The 24,033-nt window shown below is 43.1% G+C and overlaps 1 protein-coding gene and 2 non-coding genes across 3 annotated transcripts; all 3 read left to right on the plus strand.

The window, feature by feature from the left end:
- The first annotated feature begins 695 nt into the window (after positions 1–695).
- On the plus strand, positions 696–15,530 carry NCL (nucleolin). Its single transcript, XM_044289075.1, has 16 exons — positions 696–850; positions 1,613–1,702; positions 5,570–5,753; positions 5,857–5,988; positions 7,490–7,594; positions 8,762–8,908; positions 9,144–9,236; positions 9,780–9,903; positions 10,005–10,150; positions 10,240–10,366; positions 10,674–10,825; positions 11,397–11,520; positions 11,634–11,767; positions 11,958–12,090; positions 12,342–12,610; positions 12,687–15,530. The coding sequence occupies exons 1-16, from the start codon at positions 833–835 to the stop codon at positions 12,746–12,748; spliced, it is 2,040 nt and encodes a 679-aa protein (XP_044145010.1). The 5' UTR covers positions 696–832; the 3' UTR covers positions 12,749–15,530.
- LOC122937037 lies at positions 7,265–7,333 on the plus strand. The gene has a single exon (XR_006389459.1). It is a non-coding gene; the product is annotated as a small nucleolar RNA SNORD82 (small nucleolar RNA).
- On the plus strand, positions 11,815–11,887 carry LOC122937039. Its single transcript, XR_006389461.1, has one exon. It is a non-coding gene; the product is annotated as a small nucleolar RNA SNORD20 (small nucleolar RNA).
- Positions 15,531–24,033: the final 8,503 nt, after the last annotated feature.

Here is a 24,033-nt window from a genome sequence, read left to right on the forward strand (position 1 = left end):
CTATGAAGTTTATCTCAAAATCAGAAGGAGCTTTTATTCTGAGGAGAAAGTGGGGGCCAGGTCGCTAAATACTAGCGTGAACAGGGGGGCTCGCACAAGCCAAGTCACTTTCCACATACCCCACTGCAGCTGTAACAGGCTCCCCAGCAAACCATACCTATAGGAGACACACCATCACCCACGAGGGGTAACAGTGGGTGGCATGCCTGGCCAGAGGTATTTTACCCACACGGTACCTCGAACACACCACTAAAATCATGGTGGATTCAGGCAAGTAACTTAGCAAGCGACTTCAGCACTCCATAACCGGAGCCCCTCAGAAACCAGGCATACGTGTGGGAAAGAAAGGCGAGCCACTAAAGTCATGAAGACAAGCTCGCGGTCTACTAAGAGTAAAAACAGCCCCAAACCCCACGGGTCTCTACTAAATAGTACCCACGTGGGAATCCCCCTACTACGCGGCCATCTTGGAGACGGTGGGAAACACATGGTAAATATACCCAAAATGGCTACGAAAGGCGTCGCGGTAGGCTCGCTCATAGGTCCCTGCGAGCCTCACGATTTCATTGGTCGGAGGTGTGCGTTCCAAATGAGATCTCTCGCCTGTCATTGGTTACACGTTCGCACAGGATCAAAAAGGCGGAGAAAGCGAGGGGCGGCTACTATCCCCGTCGTCGCTTACGGATTGGCTACTGGTAAGCACGTGACACGTAGTCTTTATTAGCGCCTTCTCCAGCTCCTCGCCGCCAGTTGGTTTCTTGACACAGACCACTCGTGTCCTTCCGAGCAGCAAAGGTACATAAACTCCGACATCCACACATCAACTGCCGACATGGTGAAACTAGCTAAGGTAAGAACGCGTGCGAGTAGTGTTTGTGCGGAAGGGTACGATTATTAACGCCTGTATTTTGGTGCTTTTACTTTAGGTCCCTATATATAGGCGCAGGGGGTGCATAGCTGATCGCCGGCGACCGTTGTATAATGACGGTAGCGACGTATGGAAGGTGCATCTGGCTGTGGCCTGGTTGCTTTGAGCGCGGAATTGTGTAGTACGCATGCGTGTGTAAGCCCGCGATCTAGAACTGTTGACGTCACTGTTCCGGCAGTATGCTGGTATATTAAGAGTTAATTATGTGACCACAACAGCGGCTGTACGAAGGCTGAGCGTGGGTTTTCCCGCTCGGAGAGCTACTTCCGAGTCGGCTTATGCTAGGCTGCTGTGCCATGCAGACGGAGGGGGGGATTCTTGGTAGAGGTGTGCGCGGCCCTGAAGGCGCCATTTTGTTTTCCCGCTAGCTGAACTTCTCGCGTGTAGTCCGCGGCTCCCACTTCCGCCCCCACGCTGTCCGTGCACGAACACGTGGTTTGAAGCGGGGAGTAACACGTGGCCCCGGAGGCCCGTACCACGCGAGTTGTCGGGGGAGGGGGGATCAGGACTACCACACGTGTTGTCAGCTAGCTGTTCGGTGGCACGTGTTCCCACAATGGATGCCCCCATGTTGTGCTTAATTCGGTGCCTTATGTGTTTAGCTTCACTTACCGATTTGTACGGATTTGAGTGATGGTTTTGTTCTGTTATGAAGTTTATTTAATTACCTTTTTTTTGTTTCAGGGAGCAAAAGCACAAGGCAAGCCTAAGCCCCCTCCCCCAAAGGAGGTGGAAGACAGTGAAGAGGAAGACATGGAGGAAAGTGAAGAGGAGGTGAGTTACCTGTGTGATTGTAGCTTTATGTAAATAAAAGGGGTTATCCTCATCTTAGACAATGGGGGCATATCGCTAGGATATACACCCGTTTTCTGATAGGTGCGGGTCCCAAAGTAGGGAAGTTAATCGAGGGTGTACGCGCTGCCCCTGTAGCGCTTGGTGGTGGACAGACCCTGGGGCCCTCCAGCATAAACTCTCCCTGGCTCTGTTCTCCAAATTTGGGACCCGCACCTACAAGGAGTATAGAAGCTACAGATTTTATAGGGCTTATCCAACTCACAGCATGGCCTGATAGTGTGGGTGATGGTCCTCGGATCCCCTCTACAGGATCTGTTTGGCTCCAGGGCCAGCAGTTCTGCATCACATGGTAGCTGTGGCCTGTGATTGGCTGCAGTGGTCACATGTGCTACCATCAACAGATGTCCTCAGCACATGTGGGTGAGAAATAGCTGGCCTGCTAGCCCAACGGACCCGATCCAGTAGTGGGGATCAGGTGAGAATCACCCCCACTCTAGGTTAGCCAGGCCTAAGGCCACATGCGCACGGCGCGGAATGCGTGCATAGAAACCACAGCATAGTACAGTACCAGACAAGTGTATGAGATTACACATGTGGATTCTGTCAACTGGTTTACCAGATCTGCAGCATGTCAATTGTTTGTGGATTTCACTCTTTTCCAATGAAGGATAAGCTCTGCAGCGAAAACGCATCTAATCCGCGGTTAGAAATTGCAGACTAGGTGCAGAAACCCAACTAAATCTACACGGACACTTGTGCTGATCATATGTGCGTTAACCCCCCACTCGTGTGCAGTCGCCTTTTATCAGCAGCATGTCAGTTTCTGCTGTGTATTTCTTCTGCTGACTTCACACTTTGCCGTGCAGAAGGTGTAATCTGAGCTAGTCTCAGCATGTAAGTACGACTCGGCTGGACACACTATGACTGATAATGAGGTTAATATCAGGGATGAGCACTTGTAGAAATGCTCATTCCTAGTGATCGGACTGTGTGAAAGGTGCTGACGATCACCCGATGGAGCTCATGCTCGTTCATCAGGTGGTGGTGTCTTTCAGTCGGCACCTAAATCGTTGTTTCTGTGCAGCAGATCGTCCTGTCTGAATGTGGATCTGCTGCACTGGAACAGTTATTCTCTATGATCGCTGTATTGGTTGCTTGTCCTGTACAGCAGAGGTGAGTGCCACTTGTAAATGTAGCCCTGTTCTCTGCTGAGAAGCAAGCAGTTATCTGGAATGCTTGGTTCATTCCTGATAGTTCTCTAAGGGTCCATTCACACGGAACAGGTGCAGACCCATTCATTCGCTATGGGCCAGGACGTGAAGCAGAGGGAACACTCCCAGAACTTCCGGTCCGCAGCTCTGTGAAAGATAGAACGTGTCTTATTCTTGTCCGCAGCTGCAGACAAGAATAGGTATTTCTATAGGGGTTGCTGGCCGGGTGTGTTGCGGATCCGCAACACACCACGGATGATTGAATGAACCTGAAGTGTGCAGCTACATGGTCCAGCAGAGTTGACATTTGTGATTGGAGGGGGGTCACTGCATATATAACTCGTGCTTCAACCTTAATCATTTCTATAGGATCCTGCCACGACCAGTTTTACAATGTACTTGTACCCTAAATGCCACCAAATACAGACCAACATATTTTACCCCTTTCCCATTGAATTCAGTCCCAACTGTTGCATAACATGTGCTTCTGAAGTGTGTTTTAAAAAAAACTAAAATACATGCCTATGCTCAATAGGACTTGTATTTCACATTGAAATCTATAGGAAGCTGTTTGGTATATTCTCCAAACCTTTTCCACAGCATACAGACTAATCCACCCACAGCTTCCCCCCTGCCTTGGTGCACTACAGCTAATGGCTGTGGCTGCAGCACACTGACCTCATAACTACAGCTGCCATTGTTTAAAGTCTTCATTTGTCTTATAACGTAAACCTCCTTTAAAGGGGTATTCAATCAGACATTGGGGGCATATCACTAGGATATGTCCCTGTTGTCTGATAGGTGTGAGTTCCACCTCTGGTACCTGCATCTACAATTGAGAATGGAGCAGGGAAATGCGCAGCCACCCTCCATTCATTTCTATGGGTCAGCTGAAAATAGTGCTGGCTCTGCTATTTCCACCTGCCCCATAGAAATCCTAGTGATATGTCCCCATCTGTGATGGGAATACCCCTTTAACCACTAAGAGCATGTTCCTATCTGTTTGGGGGTCCTCTGGAAAGTGCAGACAAAGTCCTGCATGAAAAGTCTGCTAAAGTAGACACCAGTACAGACTCCATTATAGTTAGTGGGGTCTGTTTAGCTCAGTTGTGTGCCGAATCAGTCACTTCTGTTATTTTCGTTGTCCTGCTCTATTAGGGCTGTTTCCCACAAGCACGTTCAGTTCAGAAATCACACGGTGTATGAATGTGATCCTCCATTCTGGGCACTGCTCGTCTGATTTATAATGCGGTGTCTCTGCATGGTCACAATTTTGTCACTATGATTCTGTAGTATAAATCAGTATAATGCTGAGATGAGCAGTGTCCAGAACTGAGAATTGCTCACGGAACATGATTTCCACACTGCACACTTTCATATTGATTGCTAACATCTGGAACTAATGGTGCAGAAAAATGCCCAAAACCTGTTTGTGAAAGCACTAAGGGTCCATTCACACGTCCATTTCTTTCCTGATCTGTTCCGTTTTTTGCTGAACAGATTTGGACCCATTCATTTTCAATGGGTCCTGAAAAAAAATCTGACACTGCTGTCCGTTTTTTTTCAGGACCCATTGAAAATGAATGGATCCAGATCTGTTCAGCAAAAAACGGAACAGATCAGGAAACAAACAACGGACGTGTGAATGGACCCTAAAGGGGTTTCCTATAGACAAACTTGCCTATGCATAGATGTATAATTTCTTGGTTTTCCGACTGCAGAAAACATCCACTGATAATCTGTGGTCAGTCTCCTGTGTGGACCCCAACAAATTTATTTGCAGAGATTGGTATGGGTTACACCTGTAGAATCTGCTCCTGTCTCCAAAATCGGGCACCCCGAGATTAACCAGTTTCCGATGCCGTATGTAGATGATCGGGACTTCAAATATGGTTCCTGCTAGCGGGGACCATAGCCACCGGGTGCATGCTGTGTTTACAGCAGGCACCTGTGGGCTAATGTCTGCAACCAGCAGTAATGCATATTGTGGACACTAACAGTCTGACGCTGTTGTCAAATGTGACCACAGCATCTGCGAGATGGCCGGGAGCACGTGCTCCCTCCATGCTGCTGAGCCTCCTGCCGTGAGGCAGAGTGTGTACAGCAGCCCCTCCCGAGTGAAGTAGTCTGATTGCATGGTATAGTTCCATAGGGAAACTAAATTGTAAAGAAATATAAGAATTCAAATCACCCTCTTCCCCAAAATAAAAGTTAATAAACAAAAAAATTAAACATCCCAGGCATTGTGGTGTACAAAACGTCCTATTAAGACTTATCCCATGCGACAAACTGCAAAATAAAAACTGCCAAAATCCCTGTAATAAGTTATCAAAGTCATACATGTGAATGACCCCTCACACAGCTATAAAAAGTATTAAACCCCACCAAAAATATGTATCGTTGTAATCGTAGTGACATTGCATACAACCATAAATGGGGCCTTTAGAAATATCGACTTGCACCGCAAAAAAAGCCCACGTATGGCTGTGAAGGGTTAATGGAGAGCACACTGCCCATTTGTTAACGTTTGGATCCAGAAGTGTTGGTCAAGGAATGCTTTAATAAACTCCAGATTCAGTAGTTCCTTTATGAAAATGGATATTCGGCTGGTTCTTACATCTAATTATGTCAACAGGTGGAAGTTCCTGTGAAGACACCATCTAAGAAGGCAACCACTCCAGCTAAAGCAACACCAGGGAAAAAAGCTGCCACTCCAGCCAAGGCTGCACTCACACCTGGTAAAAAGGGTGCTACTCCTGCAGGGGCTAAGAATGGTAAAAAGGCAAAAAAGGAAGAAAGTGAAGATGAAGAGGAGTCTGGTATGTATTTGTCAGAATTGTTTAAATTTGTTAGAGAAGTTTCAGTAGTCCAGATTGTACGGTGCAGATCACATGTTCATGATATATATTTTTTTAATTGTAGAGGAAGAATCTGAGGAAGAAAAGCCTGTTGCTAAGAAGCCAGCTGCCGCTGCCAAAAAACCGGTAGCTAAAAAGGAAGAGTCGGATGATGAGGATGATGATGATGAGGAGGATGACGAAGATGAGGGTGATGGTATGTTTGGTTCATAAGCATTTGTGACTTTTTTTTTTTCTTCATAGGGAACCTGTCACCATGAAATTGCAGGCAGCATGTTACAGAGCAGGAGGAGCTGGGCAGATTGAGTGTTGTGGGAAAGACTCGGTATAAGGCTACTTTCAGATTAACTTCTGACAGAGTATGCTCCTACAATAGCTAGTCTAACGGTATAGAAAGGAGCTAAAATTATATACTTTATTAGAAAATATTAAAATCGAGAGAAAAATGTGTAAAAATTTTTTCCTCAAATTGGATATATTTTAAATCTGGAGCAACCACTCAAAAGTATGCACAAGCCAGATGTGTCAGAAGGTGCTGTAACTTTGAATAATGTTATCCAATAAAGCGATTAAAATGCGGTCACCAAAAAGTAGTCGGGCTGATAGTATGATGGGTGTGGGAAAGGAGGTGATCAGTATGCTGCCCTAACAGAAATATGTCCAGATGAAAGGACACGAGTACAACCTCACAGCCAGGGTATAATATGCAATCACGTGTGCCGTGATCCACACATAACCCTGCCACCCATTACCCCTAATGGCTAACACTTCCACATAAAGGGTCTCCAGAATGGCTCGATGTTTCATCATAAGAATAAGCAGCAGCTAGATATATTAATTGCCTGTGGAGAAAGATGGCTGCCACACTAGTGGTGTGACAGCGCTCCGGCGCTATGACTGCCACATTTTAATCGCTTTATGGTGACATTAACTAATGACCGATTAAATTTGAAAGTAGCCTATCTTGTATTTAAAAAAAAATATTTGAAGTCAAGGAGATTGTCTTTCAAACCCAGAATGAGCAGGAATTTAAATACAATAAGTTTTACAAAATCGTTTCTCACTAAACTATATATCAATCTGCTCAGCTCATCCTGCTCTATAACATGCTGCCTTCAACTCAAACACCATGGGGGAGTCTTATCTCCCTTGCGCCTGAAAAGTGGCTTTAAAAAGTTGCAAACTTTACGCCACCCTCGTCGGTTTTCCAAAAAGGTCAGAAATCTACAGCAGCTCTGTGCTGTCATAGATTTCTGTTTTAGGCACATGGTCTGCAGAAGAATGTGCCTAATTTATCATGACGTGGTTCGTCAGCATAAATGTGCGGCCTCTTCTGACAGTGCAAGGGATATCAAGAACCTTGCAGAAAGTGCCTGTCTTGATAAATCCCCCCCCCCCCCCCCCATGTTCAACGTGACAGGTACCCTTTAATGTCTAGAACTAGCAGTAGTTGCAAAACCTATTTAACCAAAAGCACAAATGATGAATATTTATGGGACTTAATACTGAGGAACCTGTGGTGAAATATTTAACTGATGTGCTGTTCAGTGTTGGCAACCAGGCATCTCATTCATTATTGCAGCAATTTGTGTTCACATAATGCAATCATTATATGGCAGGGATGTTGTCATCTGTTCATGGCTTATTGCAAACAATCACTAGTATATTACTGATCTTATGTATTTCAACGTTGTTAGAGTCTGAAGAGGAAAAGCCTACTGCCAAGAAACCCGTTGCCAAAAACCCCGCTGCCAAACCAGCAGCAAAAAAGCCACCCAAGAAAGAATCTGAGGATGAGGAAGGTGAGCAAACCTATTGCATTTTTAAGTTGGTACACAAAATGCAGACTGTATGAAGAAAGTATAAACTTTCCATGCAGGAAAGCTGTTGGCTAACTTCATGGAGAAAGTGGTTTCTGCTGTTGCATTATCCACTGCCATAATTTTATTAAGGTCTTGTTCAATTGACTTTCTAGTGTGCCATTAGATTTTTCACAAATGGCATACTGACCCAGTCAGGACTGAATACGTCTGGTTTTGTCTAGAGCGGCTGCATATGGCATGTAATATAACACTGAAAAAAACATGCAGTCAATATGCATCAACTGGTGTGGATTTTACACTCCTCATTGTAGAAGAGAAGATTTGATCAGGAAATATAAAATTGACATACTGCAGATTTTAAAAAGTACAGAAAATATCTGCATTGTGCATGACAATTTCAAATTCTCATAGAATACAATGTACATGACCTATGGTGCAGATTTTCCATGCGCAATCCTGATTGCTTGTATTTAGCCTAAAGCACCATTTCCCAGCAGGATGCAGACCAGCCACTATTAGGGAGGTTAAACAATACTGAATAAAATCCACTCGCATCTGTCATTCATGTTGTCTGCCTAGTATCCTTAATGTGAAAGCACACCAGGCTTCTTCTAGGTTCCAATTACATGTAATGCACCATGCTGGTTAACATCCTATTGGTCTCACCCATATTAGATCAGGTCTGCCTATTGTCAACGTGTGCTGACACTGTTCTCTACCTACATCACAAAGCAAGGCTGTATGCATTTTCGTAAGAATGAAGTCTCCATAAAGGCCATATAACTCTTTAGATATTTAAAATTGGATACAAAGATGACTTGGCCATTCACATAAACAGGTAGTACTCACTAGGAGTTCCATGGAGTTCCATGGAGCCGTTTGGGAGCAAGAAGTTTAGGCATATTACTGTGCTGGTGATGGCTGTTAATCCAAGAGAGGGGAACGTACTCCTTGGTTAAGACCAAGAGAGGGGAACGTACTCCATGGTATACAGATACATTTTAGAGGTATGTAGACGCACTATTGAGGCTAGTCAGTAGTTCTAGCAGTCCTGATCCCCCTTTTGATCATGTTGCCTTCAAAGTCTTGTGCATATACATACAGCATAGTTTGACTTATGTTAACATAATCTCAATTTTAATGCAGATGATGAAGAGGAGGCAATGGAAGTGGCACCACCAGTAGCTAAAGGAAAGAAAGCTGTTGCTGCTAAAAAAGAAGAATCGGAGGAGGAGGAGGATGATGATGATGATGAGGATGATGACGACGACGAGGATGAAGAGGATGATGAAGGTTTGTATGACAAAATTTAGGGAGGAGCAAATCAACTTTGGATGAAACATGCCAAGTCTATTCTGTTTCAATACTGTGTGGAGCAGGAGCTCTGTACAGTTTTTAGAATGTATTGAGACTTCGTGTAATTTCATAAATTTCGACAATTTCTTTTTTTTTTCCTGAACTCTGGATATGCTCATCCCTAATGAAATTCCTTTTTAATTGATTTTTGTTTAACCTTTCTCCTGTTTAGAAACTGTAAAGGAATCTGGAAAGCGCAAAAAAGAAATGCCAAAAAATAAAGCTACTCCAGAGGCAAAAAAACTGAAAACTGAAGGCTCAGAAGGTGTGTGTGTGTATCTATCTCTATCAGATTTTTTTTCCTGCCATAGCATTGAGACTGCAATTGTTTTGTATTGGCCAGGGACATGGTAAAAAACACTACAAGTTTAATAGCAGCCAGGTTCAGCTGTCTCACTAGTGGCTCTGACTGTCACTGCACTGGTTGCCCATTCACAATAGAATACAGTTGAAACTCACCTGCAAAACTGTCCACAGTGCTGCACCTAATATAACCTTCATCTTTTGTCTACAACTCTTCCTCTGGATCTGAAGCTCATACTCTTAAAATGAGCATCACTGTAGTTCTATTATTGAGGTTGTGCGTATACACATAATACTAATTGCTGTGCTTTTTAGCTAAATCACATGAACTCACAGGTGACCAGATCGGAGTTTGGCAGATGGCCATAATTGGGGTTGTGTTAATGTATTATGTTTATTTAATCATTGGTGCAACCCCTATTTTTACATAATGGCAAACGCGGAGCCATGTCAGGAGGCACTTTTTTTAAAGGTGTATCTAACAGTTTTCTTTCCTCTTTACAAGGCCTATCAGTATTTGTTGCCAACTTGAATTCTGCTAAGGATTATGATGAGCTAAAGGATGCTCTGAGAGAGTTTTTCGAAAAGAAGAGTCTACCTGTCCAGGATGTCCGTATTGGAGTTAGTAGGTGTGTGTGTTGGAGGGGAAGGTGCTATATATGCTCTTGGGCACTTTAGAGTCTGAAATCTTTCATAGGCCTCTTTTAAACATACTCTATTTGTACTCTAGGAAATTTGGCTATGTGGATTTCTCTACCATAGAAGAGGTTGAGCAGGCACTGCAACTGTCTGGGAAAAAGGTGCTTGGCTTTGAGATTAAAATAGAGAAGGCAAATTCTCCTGCTGAGAAAAACAAAAGTGCTGAAAACAGGAAAGGTATATGATTTAGAAATGTACTTTAATTACGTCCCTGCACATTTAAAGGTTCTGCACACTTAACTTTATCACAATTTTTTTTATGACAGAAAGAGATTCACGTACTCTATTTGTGAAGAACCTGCCCTATAGTGCTGAAGTTGAACAATTACAAGAGATCTTTGAAAATGCCAAAGAAGTTCGTCTCCTCACTTCAAAAGATGGATCCAGTAAAGGGTGAGATGATGAATGTGTAAACGGTGTATATAACGGTGTGGCTATGACAGTTGATCTGTTGAGATTAGGAAACTTAATATGTAAGTCAAATCATTTAATGATGCATGGCTTGTAATCCAAAGCTACTTCATTTGAATAACTGTCGCCATTTTCCAAATTCTGATATATTTCCATTCAATTTGTTTATACTCCATGAGGTCATAGTGCCTCTTTTGTATTTTAATATGCTTATACGCTGCTTCAATCAAAATGTTTAGCTCTAAGCAGAACAAGAAGCTGTTGATTTAATCCTGTGTTTTTTGGTCAGGATTGCATATGTGGAATTCAACTCTGAAGCAGAGGCTGATAAAGCCATTCAAGAAAAGCAAGGTACAGAGCTTGAAGGCCGGTCTATGTTCATCGATTACACTGGAGACAAGAGTAATTCTGGAGGCAAAAGAGGAGCACCAGGTGGAGCAGGTTGGTGCTGAACATACTAACATGACCAAAAATTCCATGCTTACAACTGTTAATCCTTTTTAAGGGATTCCCCCAAGATATCTACTTATCCCCTACCCACAGGATAGGGCATAAGAATCTGATTGCTATGATCTTCATCAATCACTAGAATGGGAGTCCTGAGTCTGCCCAAAGGAATGAAGCAGTGGTTGAGGTGTTGTGCGGTCTTGCCATTAATGCCCTATGAGACTGCCAAAGATAGCTGACTGATGCAATCTGGCATTCCCCAAGAGGGTGAATGGAGCAGCAGATCGCATGCTCCTCTAATTCAGGTGGACTCTGGACCTTGTTCTTGGGATTTGGAATCCAGCCTCCAGACCTCTACTGACAGATTAGCTTTAAATTGTGTCTCAATTTGATATTCCTTACAAAAGGCTAAAAAAACAACTGTTCTGCTTCAAACTCCTTTTTCCTTTCAAAATTCTGGATTGATATTCCTTGTACAGTGGCCCTAAACCTTGTAGTGAAAGACATGTCTTGCCCTTAATTTGAATGAACTTATTGACTAAAATTGAATGTTTTATTTCTCTAGTTGATGTGAAGGTACTTGTAGTAAACAACTTGGCATACAGTGCCACTGAAGACAGTTTGCAGGAAGTTTTTGATAAGGCAACTTCGATTAGAATACCACAAAACCATCAGGGGAGGCCCAAAGGGTAAGTATTGGCATTGTCGGACACTTGTTGCTTAGCATATGGCTCCTACCTAAATTTGAGTGTAGTTTGCAACCTGCTATTCCCAAGCTGATGAAACCTTTTTTCATTCACAGGTTTGCATTTGTGGAATTTTCATCTGCAGATGATGCAAAGGATGCCCTAGATTCTCATAATAACACAGAGATTGAAGGCAGGTCAATACGTATTGAGTTAAGCCAAGGAGGTGGTCCTCAAGGTGGAGGAAGAGGTGTGTTCCCCAAATTAGTATTAGCATTGAACATTGTATACTTGTGCTGGAAAGGATGAAAAGATTGTCTGAATCCTCTGTTGATAACTTATTTTTCTAGATAGTCAAGTACTGATCCAGCTTTTGGCATTGCATGTCCTAAAATCCTTGTTACTGGTTTGATGCAAATTATGTTTTTTTGCTGTTTCAGGATCAGCTCAATCAAAAACACTGTTTGTCAAAGGCCTTTCTGAAGACACAACTGAGGAGACCTTAAAGGAAGCATTTGATGGCTCTGTTAATGCTAGAATAGTAACAGACAGAGACACTGGTACCTCAAAGGGGTAAGTGATATGGTATACTAATTATCAATGCAATTTTTGCCAAAAGTATAGATGTGTCATGCCTTCAAAGCTCATTGAGCTCTGTCCAGCCTTTTGTGGCTGTTGATGGATTCACACGAGAAGGAAAAAAATGCACATTTGGCTTAATTCAAACCTCACCTGAGGGCCTTAACGTGCAACATGCTAACTAAAATGGCAATTTTTTTTTTTTTTTTTTTGTCATTAATATAAGCCATCTTGCATCCTTCCAGGTTTGGTTTTGTAGATTTCTCTTCAGCCGAAGATGCTAAAGCTGCCAAGGATGCAATGGAGGATGGGGAAATTGATGGAAGCAAAGTTACATTAGACTTTGCAAAGCCCAAAGGAGAAGGCCAGCGTGGTGGCCGTGGCGGTTTCGGTGGCAGAGGAGGTGGCCGTGGCGGATTTGGTGGCAGAGGAGGTGGCCGTGGCGGATTTGGTGGCAGAGGAGGTGGCCGTGGTGGATTTGGTGGCAGAGGTGGTGGCCGAGGTGGATTTGGAGGTAAGTTTAATACCTATCCCAATACTTTTGTTGTTTAAATTTTTGGAAAATGATTATTTTTTTAATGTACTTTTAGGTAGGGGAGGTGGAGGATTTCGAGGTGGAAATCAAGGAAAGAAAATAAAGTTTGATGACTGATTGGTTTGATTCTTCTGTGTCCACGCCTCAAGCCATCTCCCTTAACTGAATGGACTCTGAGGGTAGGAGGGGGCCTACTTGTTGCCTTCTCCATGCCCAAATGAAACTAGCATTTGCAGAGCCTTCTGTATGGACATTCCAATGTGGAGACATACCTTTTCCTGTTGACACCTGGACATCGTCATTTCATGGAAGATGTGACTATCTTACAGACTTTTTTTTTAAGAGTGTGTGTGAGACCCCCGTACTGAATTTGTCAACTTGTGTTTTACCTACTGTACATTTATATATTTTTTTTTTCCCCTCCAAATCCTGTAGTATTGCTCTAAATGCAAAATGTTCTGGTTTGTGCTTCAGCAGCTTGTCTTCAGATTAAAGAACCTCATCTGGTTATGTACTTTTATTATTAGAACTGTTTTCAAATACTATGCCCTTAAGTGTGCAGTAATTTATCCTTGTAGTTTGTACACCAAAACTTTTCTTCAAGCGCACTAACTGCCCTCTGCTTGAACACTGTGGACACCGGTGGGGTCTTTTTATTGCATTGCAATCATTTTGAGCTAGAACTATTTTCAATTGGTTTTTATTAAAAATTGAGATGTTCTGTGTACAGCCCAGAGATTCTAGAGTTGTAGGAGATCTGTATTTTTACTGTTCTGCCAGGCAGCTCAGCTGATGGCTCCTGATCGCTAAACTTATAAACCAGGCATCCTCAAATATCAGCCATCCAGCTATTGTAAAACTACTACTTCCAGCATGCCCAAACGGCCTACAGCAGGACATTGTGGGAGTTGTAGTTTTACAACAGCTGGAGGGCCGCAGTTTGAGGATGCCTGTTACAAACACTCGTAGCTCAGTTCTTACTGATATGAATGTGGCTTAGGATATTCACACGACTAAGTGTTTTGCAGTCTGCAAATTGCGCATCTGCAAAACACTAATACCAGTCATGTGTTCTGCATTTTGCAGACCATGACCATGCAGTCCACATATTTTGCGGCTCTATTGAAATGAATGGGTACAGATGTGGACCCAGAATTATGGTTGTATGAATGGACACTAAAATAGCTGTTCATGAACTTTATGAGCCTTATTAGGTGCCTCAAAGTGAAATATACAATTCAAGCAGCTAGACAGTTAACACTTCATGACAGAACGGCAATATATTTTAATAGACCAATTGAAAAAAATGATTTATAGCCCAAATTGAGTAAAATGTAATTACAAATAAAATTTGCCCCAAAGGTATACATAGACTTTAAAGAAATCACTCCAGTAATCGCCAAAGGGGTTTACTGGTACTTTTATATAGATGGCTTGCCAGCAATATCTGGCCATCCTGAACCCCCCCCCCCCCCCCCCCCTCCGATTAGCTTTTTTTGCAGCATCGCTAGAACTTTTCTGCCCTGTCCATTATGTGTAGTGACCACTGCTGGTTATAATGCAACAGTGCTCATATTTGCTTTAGTGGAAGCTGCACTGTAGTTAGAGGTAATGCAGAACAGCTAAGCGATAAGTATCAAGACTCCCACTGATAAAATACGGATGGCCTATACTCGGGATAAGCCATGAGTTAAAGGAGTGGAAAACCCAGTTAATGAAAAGCTGCACTTCTATAGAGCCAATTTGAAAGTCTGATATAAATGTTGTTGCACAGTTTGCTTCCTAAATACTTATATCTTGTGTATGAAATGTTAAAGCCGTTACTACAATTCTGAACTATTTGCAGTAATACATTAGTAGTACATGCACATAAGGAATAACTGACCTGTTACCCTGCCATAAACACTTGGCTGTGCTGAAATGCATGGTCAGGACTACTGTGCTGACATAACTGTAGACGACTTGGGTGCTTGTGGACTTGGTACAGTAGGACAACAAAGTAGCTATTTGGACTCCTTAAAGGGAACCTGTCATCAACTTTTTGCTAACCTCACTGAGGGCAGCATAAAATAGTAACAGAAATGCTCATGAGCTAAGTCGCATCATAACCATTGCAGTCCAGGCAAATCTACTTAAGAATCATGGTTATTCAGAATACCCTGCTCTCCCAATCAATCTGATGATTGGCAGTTCTCTTCTAGAGAGAAAGGGAGAAAACTTGGCAGAAGACTGTCAATCAGCAGGGAGAGCAGGAATTCATGACTTCTCAGGTGGCTGACTTTTCCAGGCCCAGTCTGCAGTGATGTTGGTTCTTGGCAACCAGTTTGCTGAAATCAACTTGCCTGTCTCTATTTTATACTGCTGTTAATATGGGCAGCATAAAGTTGATGACAGGTTCCCTTTAATTGCAGTTCTACTCTTGTATTACAGCAGATAACTGTCCCAAAAATGTGGTGACCGATTTCCTTTAAACATGTATTCGCAAAGTGCTCAAGGTGTGGTTAAAAACTGCATCTGAAAGCTGGTGTGATTTTTGCAGTGCAGTAGTTGTACTTACAGGTTTCCACAGCCAAATGGCTATGCTGCAAAAGCCACCACATGCTGTTGTACAGTGCATTGACATGACCGTAAGTGTGTTGCTGTCTGCAAAGAGCAGATCCACCGAACATGGATATTGGCTAAGTGCAAGCCGCATCACTGTGTGGACCTGTTAACACTAAAGGTTCCATAGTCTGCATGTTGTGGCCAAGTATGAATGTGCCACAAAAGATAGGATATGTCCTATACTTTGCTGCAACGTGCGGACATTAAAGTGAATGGCTCTGCTGAACAGGCGTATGAATGCTGGCTTATGCTGCAGCACAACAATTTTATGAATAAACAGTTGAATTAAAAGGTTTAGAAAGATTGCTAGTTTTTATTTCTAGATTTAACTCTTGAAAGGAGGCATTTACATTGCTAAAAATGGATGTGGCAGCCAGTGGGTGTGTTTCAGAGCTGCTTAATGAAAGAGCAACTTTATTTAATTAGTGCTAGCACCTAGAATATTGTACTCTAGAAAAATGTTTTAACAGTAAAAGTAGGTTAATATTTTAACCATAGTTCTTTAGTGTGCTGTGTTCATTGGTTGCTGGTATGTATTAAGTCTGTCAGTACACTTTCATATTAAATGTGCTGTTGAGCAAATTCATGTGATAGTCATAAAAACTGTCCGTGTTACCTAAATGTACCTAACATTTCAACAAACATTGCATTAATCAATAGTACCATGTGTGTACATAAGGAATAACACCATTTCCATTATGCACTATTACAGCACCTGGCCAGGAAACAGGAACCCACGTGGATCCCTTTTAAAAGGCCCTTCATCTGCCTCCCCTTAAGTTTGCAGGTGGTTTCATGCCAAATTGTGTTACCTCCCCAGATCACCAGCGGACACTGTCACATCCCACGGTGACCGGCTGGAGATATTCTTCCCTGAAGCCCATTTCTCTCCAGTGCCATCATGCAGGAAGGAAAAGGGAGATCAGTGTGCTGAATTCCAGAGTGTGAGTCTCACAGTGGTTTACACCCCTATATTGCATAGGGAGATTTTTTTTTATTATGCAGTCCCATACAATTATTAGAGATGTTATTTCAGGGCACTTTGGCTACCCCAAAGAAAGGTACTCCAATATAGGCGGGAATGTGTAGAAAGAGACTGAGCCCGTCCAAAGTCTGTCTTGTCTGGACAACATTTTGAGTGAAGAATCTCAAAATATCCAGGACATGATTAGATCTGAAGTCTGTACCCTTGTAAGTCGATTTCTTCAGCTAAAGAGAAGTTCTGACCCGAGTGATGAAGTTCAGCAGAAAGGTCAGATTTTCATCTTCCTAGGACCCATCTTGGAAACCTTTTAGGTTCCACATACAGATATTCCATTAAAAGCGGTACTATGGAATTAGAGGATGCCCATGAATCCAGATCAATTCAGTTGCAGATGTTTTAAAGTCTTAAAGGGGTTTTCCAGTTGGTTAAAGTTATTACCTATCCACAGGATAGGGGATAATTATCTGATCGGTGGGGGTCCTACCACTGGTACCCCGATCAGAACAAGGGCCCTGTAACCTCTGCATCTCCCTGGAAAAGAACGGAGCGGCCATTCATTCAAGCATGCAGCTGCTCCATTAATTTCTATGGGAATACTGGAGATAGCTCAGTACATACAGCACTTAGAAATGAATGGCCCGGGGGAGCCTTTGTACGTGAGTGGTATGAGGCTGCTGAGCGTTGGTTCCTATGGAGAGCATGATGGTTGGAGCTAATCCGTATAGGAACTATTATAAAGTGTAAAAAGAAAAGTTTTAAAATGTGTATATATATATAAAAATTCAAATCGCCCCCTTTTCCCAAAGTAAAAAAATGGGTATTTCCACGTGCGAAAACACATTTACTATTGAAATATAATACATCCTTTACAGCGAAATGGAAAAAGGCTGATTTGCCAGGCATACTGGCATACTTTTTTTTTTTTTTTTTATATAATGCAAGAAAAACTACATATGTGGTATTGTTATAATCATACCACCTGGAGAATAAAAATAACAGGTCAGTGGGAATTGGTGTAAAAAAAAAAGAAGAAAAAATGGTGTTTTGGTTTTTAAGAATAATTCCCACCATATTGTAAATGGTGCCAATAAAAAGAGCATCTTGCTCTGGAAAGAACAAGCCCTCATGGCAATGTGAATAAAGAAAATCGTTCATTTCTAACGATAATTTGTTTTCCCTTAGGCCTCTTTCACACTTGCGTTGTCCGGATCCGGAAAAACGCAAGTGTACTGAAAGCATTTGAAGACGGATCCGTCTTTAAAATGCTTTCAGTGTTACTATGGCACCCAGGACGCTATTAAAGTCCTGGTTGCCATAGTAGTAGGGGGGAGCAGCATACTTACCATCCGTGCAGCTCCCGGGGCGCTCCAGAATGACGTCAGAGCGCCCCATGCGCATGGATGACGTGTCCATGCGATCACGTGATCCATGCGCTTGGGGCGCCCTGACGTCACTCTGGAGCGCCCCGGGAGCCGCACGGATGGTAAGTATGCTGCTCCCCACTGCACTTTACCATGGCTGCCAGGACTTTAGCGTCCCGGCAGCCATGGTAACCATTGAGAAAAAGCTAAACGTCGCATCCGGCAATGCGCCGAAATGACGTTTAGCTTAAGGCCGGATCCGGATCAATGCCTTTCAATGGGCATTCATTCCGGATCCGAGCTTGCGGCAAGTGTTCCAGGATTTTTGGCCGGAGCAAAAAGCGCAGCATGCTGTGCTATTTGCTGCGGCCAAAAAACGTTCCGTTCCGGAACGGAAGACATCCTGATGCATCCTGAAGGACGGACTGTCCATTCAGAATGCATTAGGAAAATCCTGATCAGTATTCTTCTGGCATAGAGCCCCGACGACGGAACTCTATGCTGGAAGACTATAACGCAGATGTGAAAGAGCCCTTAGTCCTAACAGCAGCACAGATGGGGTTAACTACCCCCCCTGTGGACTGGTAGTACCGGCGGAAGTTTAATGAGCCCAAGTGCCAATAATAAACTTTACTCCCCTACAAAGGGAGGGAACCGCCCCCCAGCCCACTGTGTTTGTAGCAAGAATAACTACTAGGGTGGGATATTTGTGTGCTGCTGTTAGGACTAAGGGAAAACAAATTATCGTTATAAATTAATGATTCCCTTACGTCCTACTAGCAGCACAGATGGGGAAGAAGATAGCAAGAAGAACCCCTAGGGAGGGCCCTCATGCCTGGCAGAACTAAGCAGTCTGCCGAAAACTCGGCTACCCTGGCGTCCAGTCTGTAGTGGGAGATGAAGGTAGAGTCAGAGCTCCAGGAGGCAGATTTACAGATTTAGATCCAGAGGAAGGACACTTATTTCAGCAAAAGAAGTAGAGACGGCCCTAGTGGAATGGGCCTCCACAAACTCTGGAGGATCCAATGCCTGGGAAACGAAGGACTCTCTTATGGCCTCCTTAATCCAGCGACTAATAGAAGTCTGACGCCCACGGCATTTAGACTTACCGCCAAAAAGGATAAAGAGGTTCTCATCTATCCTGAACTCCCTAGATCTATCCACATAGATTTGAAGGCATCTCGAGATATCCAACGGATGTTTGACTGGATCTCTGGAGGAGGTAGAAAGAGAATACAAAACTGGCAATGAAATAACTTGGTTGATGTTTTGAAACGATGGAACCTTGGGCCTGTAGTATGGAAGAAATCTTAGGAGAACCCGGTCTTGTAGAAAAATGGTAGAGTTCATGGGCCTAGAAAGCTTGAAGCTCCGAGACCCTCTTGGCTGAGGTTACCACCAGTGGGAAGACCAACTTCAACGTCACAAATTTCAAATCTACCTCCTCCAAAGGCTCAAACGGGGGAGATGCTAACCCCTTGAGTACAACTGATAAATCCCACTGAGGGATGGGCTTCAGTACTGTAGGCTTAATCTTTCAGCTCCTTTGAGGAAGCGTTTGATGAGTGGGTCCTGAGAATAGAATCGGTTTTATGTCCCTCTCATCTCCGGAGGAAGAAGCCCTACATTCATTGGACATTTCAAGAAATATCAATCTATCTAAACAGAACTGCGGACTTAAGAAGATCCAAACACCTCCTTCTGTACCTGTCGGAAGGGAAAACGAAGGTCTAAAGGACTCTAAACCCTCTTTGAGTAGATGGGTAAAAGGCAATCCATGAAGCTTTTCTAGCTCAGGGGTTGGCTCCTCCATCCTTTTGTCACTGCCCACTCTACAAGGGCAGTATCTACTTCGTACGCGGAGAAAAGTTTGCTTTCGCTGGAACAAATCTGTGCTGCAGCCTCTTGGAGCTCCCACAGCACTTTTATAAAGCATTACTGCCTAGATTTATGTTAAAATTAATGCAACTAATACAGCTATTTTACCGGAGATGGGGCCTTGATTGTTTGGATCTGAGGCCTCTTGCACATGACCATATGTCTTTTGCGGGACATTTTTCACTGATCCGTTTTTACTTCCCTTTTTCCGAAAACAATCTCCGTATGGTTTCCGTATGCGATCTGGTTTTTGCGGATCACAAATGGAAACAAAATTTGTAATCATTAACTGTAATGTTTGTAAACGCATCACGTGGGCATGGATCCGCAAAAAACGGATGACAATATGGAGGTGTTAAGTTTTTTTGCGGACCCATTGACTTGAATGGAGCCACGGAACTTTATTTGCAGACAATAATAGGACAAGTTCTATCATTTAGCGGAACGGATATATGGAAATACGGAAACTGAATGCATACAGTAAAATTCCTTTTTTTGCGGAATCATTGAAATTAATGGTTCTGCAAAAACGGCACTGAAACGGAGAAAAAACGTTTATGTGCAAGAGGCCTGAGTTTGAGATATTGCATGTTGAGTCTAGTTTTAACTAATGATGGGTCAGAAACGTTATTTTTAAAGTAAATTAGTTTTTCCTCAGTCCTAACAGCAGCACAAGTGGGGATTCCTCCCCTGTAAAGCCGGTCAGGACAGGCAGAATTTTTGTTGAAAGAAAATTACTGCCAAGTATCAATAATTTAATTAATTAAACCCACCCCTATATAGGATTCCCAGCCCTAGCAGGAGGTGGTGCTTTTTAGCAAGTAGAACTAATAACTGGGATGGGGTGGGAAATTTGTGTGCTGCTGTTAGGACTAAGGGAAAACAAATTTGCGTTAAAAATTAACGTTTCCCTGTCGTCCTAACCAGCAGCACAAGTGGGGACTTGGCAAAGGAGTACTACACACAAATTGGGAGGGACCCCCTTACTCATTATTTTATTTTTATTTTTTCTAAAGAGACAGCGGCACTTAGAATACACTGTCCAAAGGCCACTCCCTCAGACTAGACTAGAATCTAGACGATAATGTTTAATAAAGGTGCTCTGGGAGTTCCATGATTCGGCAGCACAGATCTGGTCTAGCGGAATCGGCTTCTTCTCGGCATAGGAAGTGGAGACAAAAGCTCTTCAGAAGGTAAGAGTAGGGAGATGTAAAGGAAGAAACTTATATGCTTTTTGCCAGACAATTATAGAGAAAGTCATCAATGGTGTATCCCTTCTTTCTGTTCTGCTCTACCCCTCTCTCATGCTTGAGCACAGGTATCCTCAAACAAGTAGATGTTGAAGGTTAGCCATTCAAGATTCTGGTTGGATTGTTCTAGAGGCTGTGACGTTAAATTCATTGTGAGAGTTCAAGATGGGTCTAGTGTAATTATATTATAGGTTACTGTTAATAGAATTCTGGAGAAGGGTTGTTGATCCAGGGAATTATTCTGATTGGAGTTGGAATTTTTTCCCTAAAATGAGGAAATAAATGGCTTCTATCTCATGTTTTTTTTTTGCCTTCCTCTGGATCAAGTGTGCAGGCTAATAAGCTAAACTTGATGTATGAATGTCTTTTTTCAGCCTTACAAACTATGGGGGGATTTATCATTTGCAGTGGGGATTTTCTTGTCTATTTTAGAGGGGTTTTCTTTGCCTTTTATGCTGATGACTAGTGTTGAGTGAACTTGGAATTTACAAGTTCAGCGTTTGGCTTCAGGTTATCTAAGAATTCTGTAATTGATTCCGCTACCATGGACCATAATGGAATTCTATGACACCATTCACCACAAAAGCCTTATAAGAGGCATTCCATATTGTATTCCATCGTAATAGATATTATGACGGAATGTCTCTTAGGCTTCCATGGTGCATGCAGTCATAGAATTCTTTTATGGTCCGTGGTAACGGAATTCTTAACTAACCCTAATGCGGAACTCGCAAATCACAAGTTCGCTCAACACTACTGATGACCCCTGGATAGATCATCAGTATCTGATTGGTTGGGGTCCGACACCCTGGACCCCGACCAGCTGTTTGAGAAGGCAGCAGAGCACACTGCAGTAATTCTCTCAGCTCATCAAGCACAGCGCCGTACATTGTATAGCGGCTGTACTTGGTATCACAGCTCAGCCCCATTCACTTTTTAATGGGGATGAGCTGCGCCTAGGCCATATGACAGATGAACGTGACATCACATGGCCTAGACAAAGCTGTGAGCGTGGCATTGCTGCGAGCACCGGTGTCTCCTCATACAGCTTCTCTGTGGGGATCTCTAGTGTTGGACCCCTATGATTATATCCAGAGGATAGATCATCAGTACAAAAGTCTCAAAAAAAAACTTTAAGTCTGTCTTTAGTTTGTGCTGGTGCGCCAAATTATTCAAATGGCACACAGTAATAATAAATTTGGCGCAAGTGCAATGTGGTTTACGTCTATATTTTTTAAAGTGTGCCTGGGTCTTGCCTGGCAAGGAGTTGCGATATTTTGTGACTTTTGTGAATGTTGCAGAAGATAAATACATTTGAAACATTTTGTGGCAGCAGCTACAACATTTTTATGCCTGAAAACTGGCGTACCAGATTTCCCAAATGTCCGCCCGTGTTACTATGTTACCCTCCTGGGAACAACTAAATAATCCTGTGCAATCCCTACAGGTAGAATGGATTGTATTGCGTTCACCAGGTAACTACTGTCAGGTGGTAAGGACAGGCTAAAGGGGTTGTCTCACCTCAAACATTGGGGGCATATCGCTAGGATATGCCCCCACTGTCTGGTAGATTGCAGCCTGCAAAGTGAAAGAGGGGGCACCGTGCATGTGCGACCACCCTCCATTCATTCCTATGGGAGCGCTGAAAATATTTGAGCGCTGGCCTGGCTATATCCATCAGCCCCATAGAAGTGAGTGAAGCGATGGCTGCACTTCTGCGGTGTGCTTTCTATTCATTTCAATAGGACTGTCGAAAATAGCCAAGCACTGAGCTCAGCTTTTTTCAGAGCTCCTATAGGAATGAATGGAAGGAGGATGCACATGCTTCACTTTGCAGGCTCTGTTATAAAGATAGGTGTGGGTCCCAGAATTGGGACCTGCACCTATCAGACATTGGGGGCATAACCATTTAAGTAGCTATAGTAGCCAGGGTCAAAAACAGCACAAAAGGCCAAAGCTAAAACAGTGTCGGAAGAAAACCAAGTTAGAACCAAGAGAAAAAACTGCAGAGACACAAAGGCAGGAGAATGGACACTAAACACTCCAGGGCTAAACATAGTAGCAAGTAGTATTGAATCGAAATGAAACAAATTGAATTTGATCAGAATTTCATGAAAACTTCGATTTGCCACGAATACTAATTTCTTCATGGTAATGTATCAGGTTTTTTTCTTCCTAAAATGGCAGCCTACATGTATTACAAAGTAAAAGTAAGAAGCCTAGGAACATGATATACTTAATCTGTTCTGTTCTACAAAGACTGACTGTGCATCAGACTTAGAGCTTATTCAAATGGCCATATGATCGAGTCTGCATCCGTGCCGCAATTTTGCGGAACAGATGTGGACCCATTAATTTCAATGGGGCTGCAAAAGATGCACGTGGTTCCGTTCTTCGGCCCTGCGGAAAAGATAGAGCATGTCCTATTCTTGTCCACAATCAGACAAGAATAGGCATTTTATATTATGGTTGTGGCCATGTGCGGTCTGCAAATTGTGGAACGCACACGGCCGGTATCTGTGTTTTGCAGATCCGCAAAGCACTATGACTGAATGGGCCCTTAGTCTCAACAGGCGGTCTAATATATAGTTCATCTGCTGCGCCAACTCAGAATGATGTTCAGCTCGTTCTGCAGTTCTGTGAGCCAATCGGGGAAAGCCCTTCCATCCCCACATTCTTTCAGGGTCAAGTGAGCAACCTTCTTATTCCTCCATTGTGCTCTTTTTTTTTTTTTTTTTTTTTTTTTTTTTTTTTTTTTTACTGGATTTGGCCAAAGAGTATCCTGAAACGCTTTGGGTTTGTCTGGCGGACAAATTTTTGGGAAGTTCATGGTATTAGACTAGGAACTAGGAATGAATTCAAAGGGATTTTTTGGATCCCTGCCAATATCAGTGCTAGTGCTGCCTTCTCTTCATTGCTTACCTGCTCACCATCGACATTGTAGCGGTGAGCAGTGTAATTACAAGCCATCCCATTCACTTCAGTGGTATGGCCCGTTCCTATGATGGCTTGTTCCTATACACTTGAATAGGAAGGAGCCATCCCATTTAAGTTGACGGCGAGGATAGGTCATCAATATTAAAATCCTGGAAAACCCCTCTAACCAAATCAAAGTGTCTCCTTGTTGGGGCCCCTCAGTCAGCTGTAATCTGAGGAAACCTGGCAGTATGTGTTAGACTTTTGTCCCATTAGTGCCACCATGGGAGGTATTAAGCATTACACAGTTCCAATTTAAATCAGAGATTGTCACTGCACGGTGTGGGTAGTAAATTTCACACCGAACAAAAGAGGGAAGGAAAAAGGTACTAGGCCTGGAAACTAGGG

The sequence above is a fragment of the Bufo gargarizans genome, chromosome 4, assembly GCF_014858855.1.
Source record: "Bufo gargarizans isolate SCDJY-AF-19 chromosome 4, ASM1485885v1, whole genome shotgun sequence".
Lineage (NCBI taxonomy): Eukaryota > Metazoa > Chordata > Amphibia > Anura > Bufonidae > Bufo > Bufo gargarizans.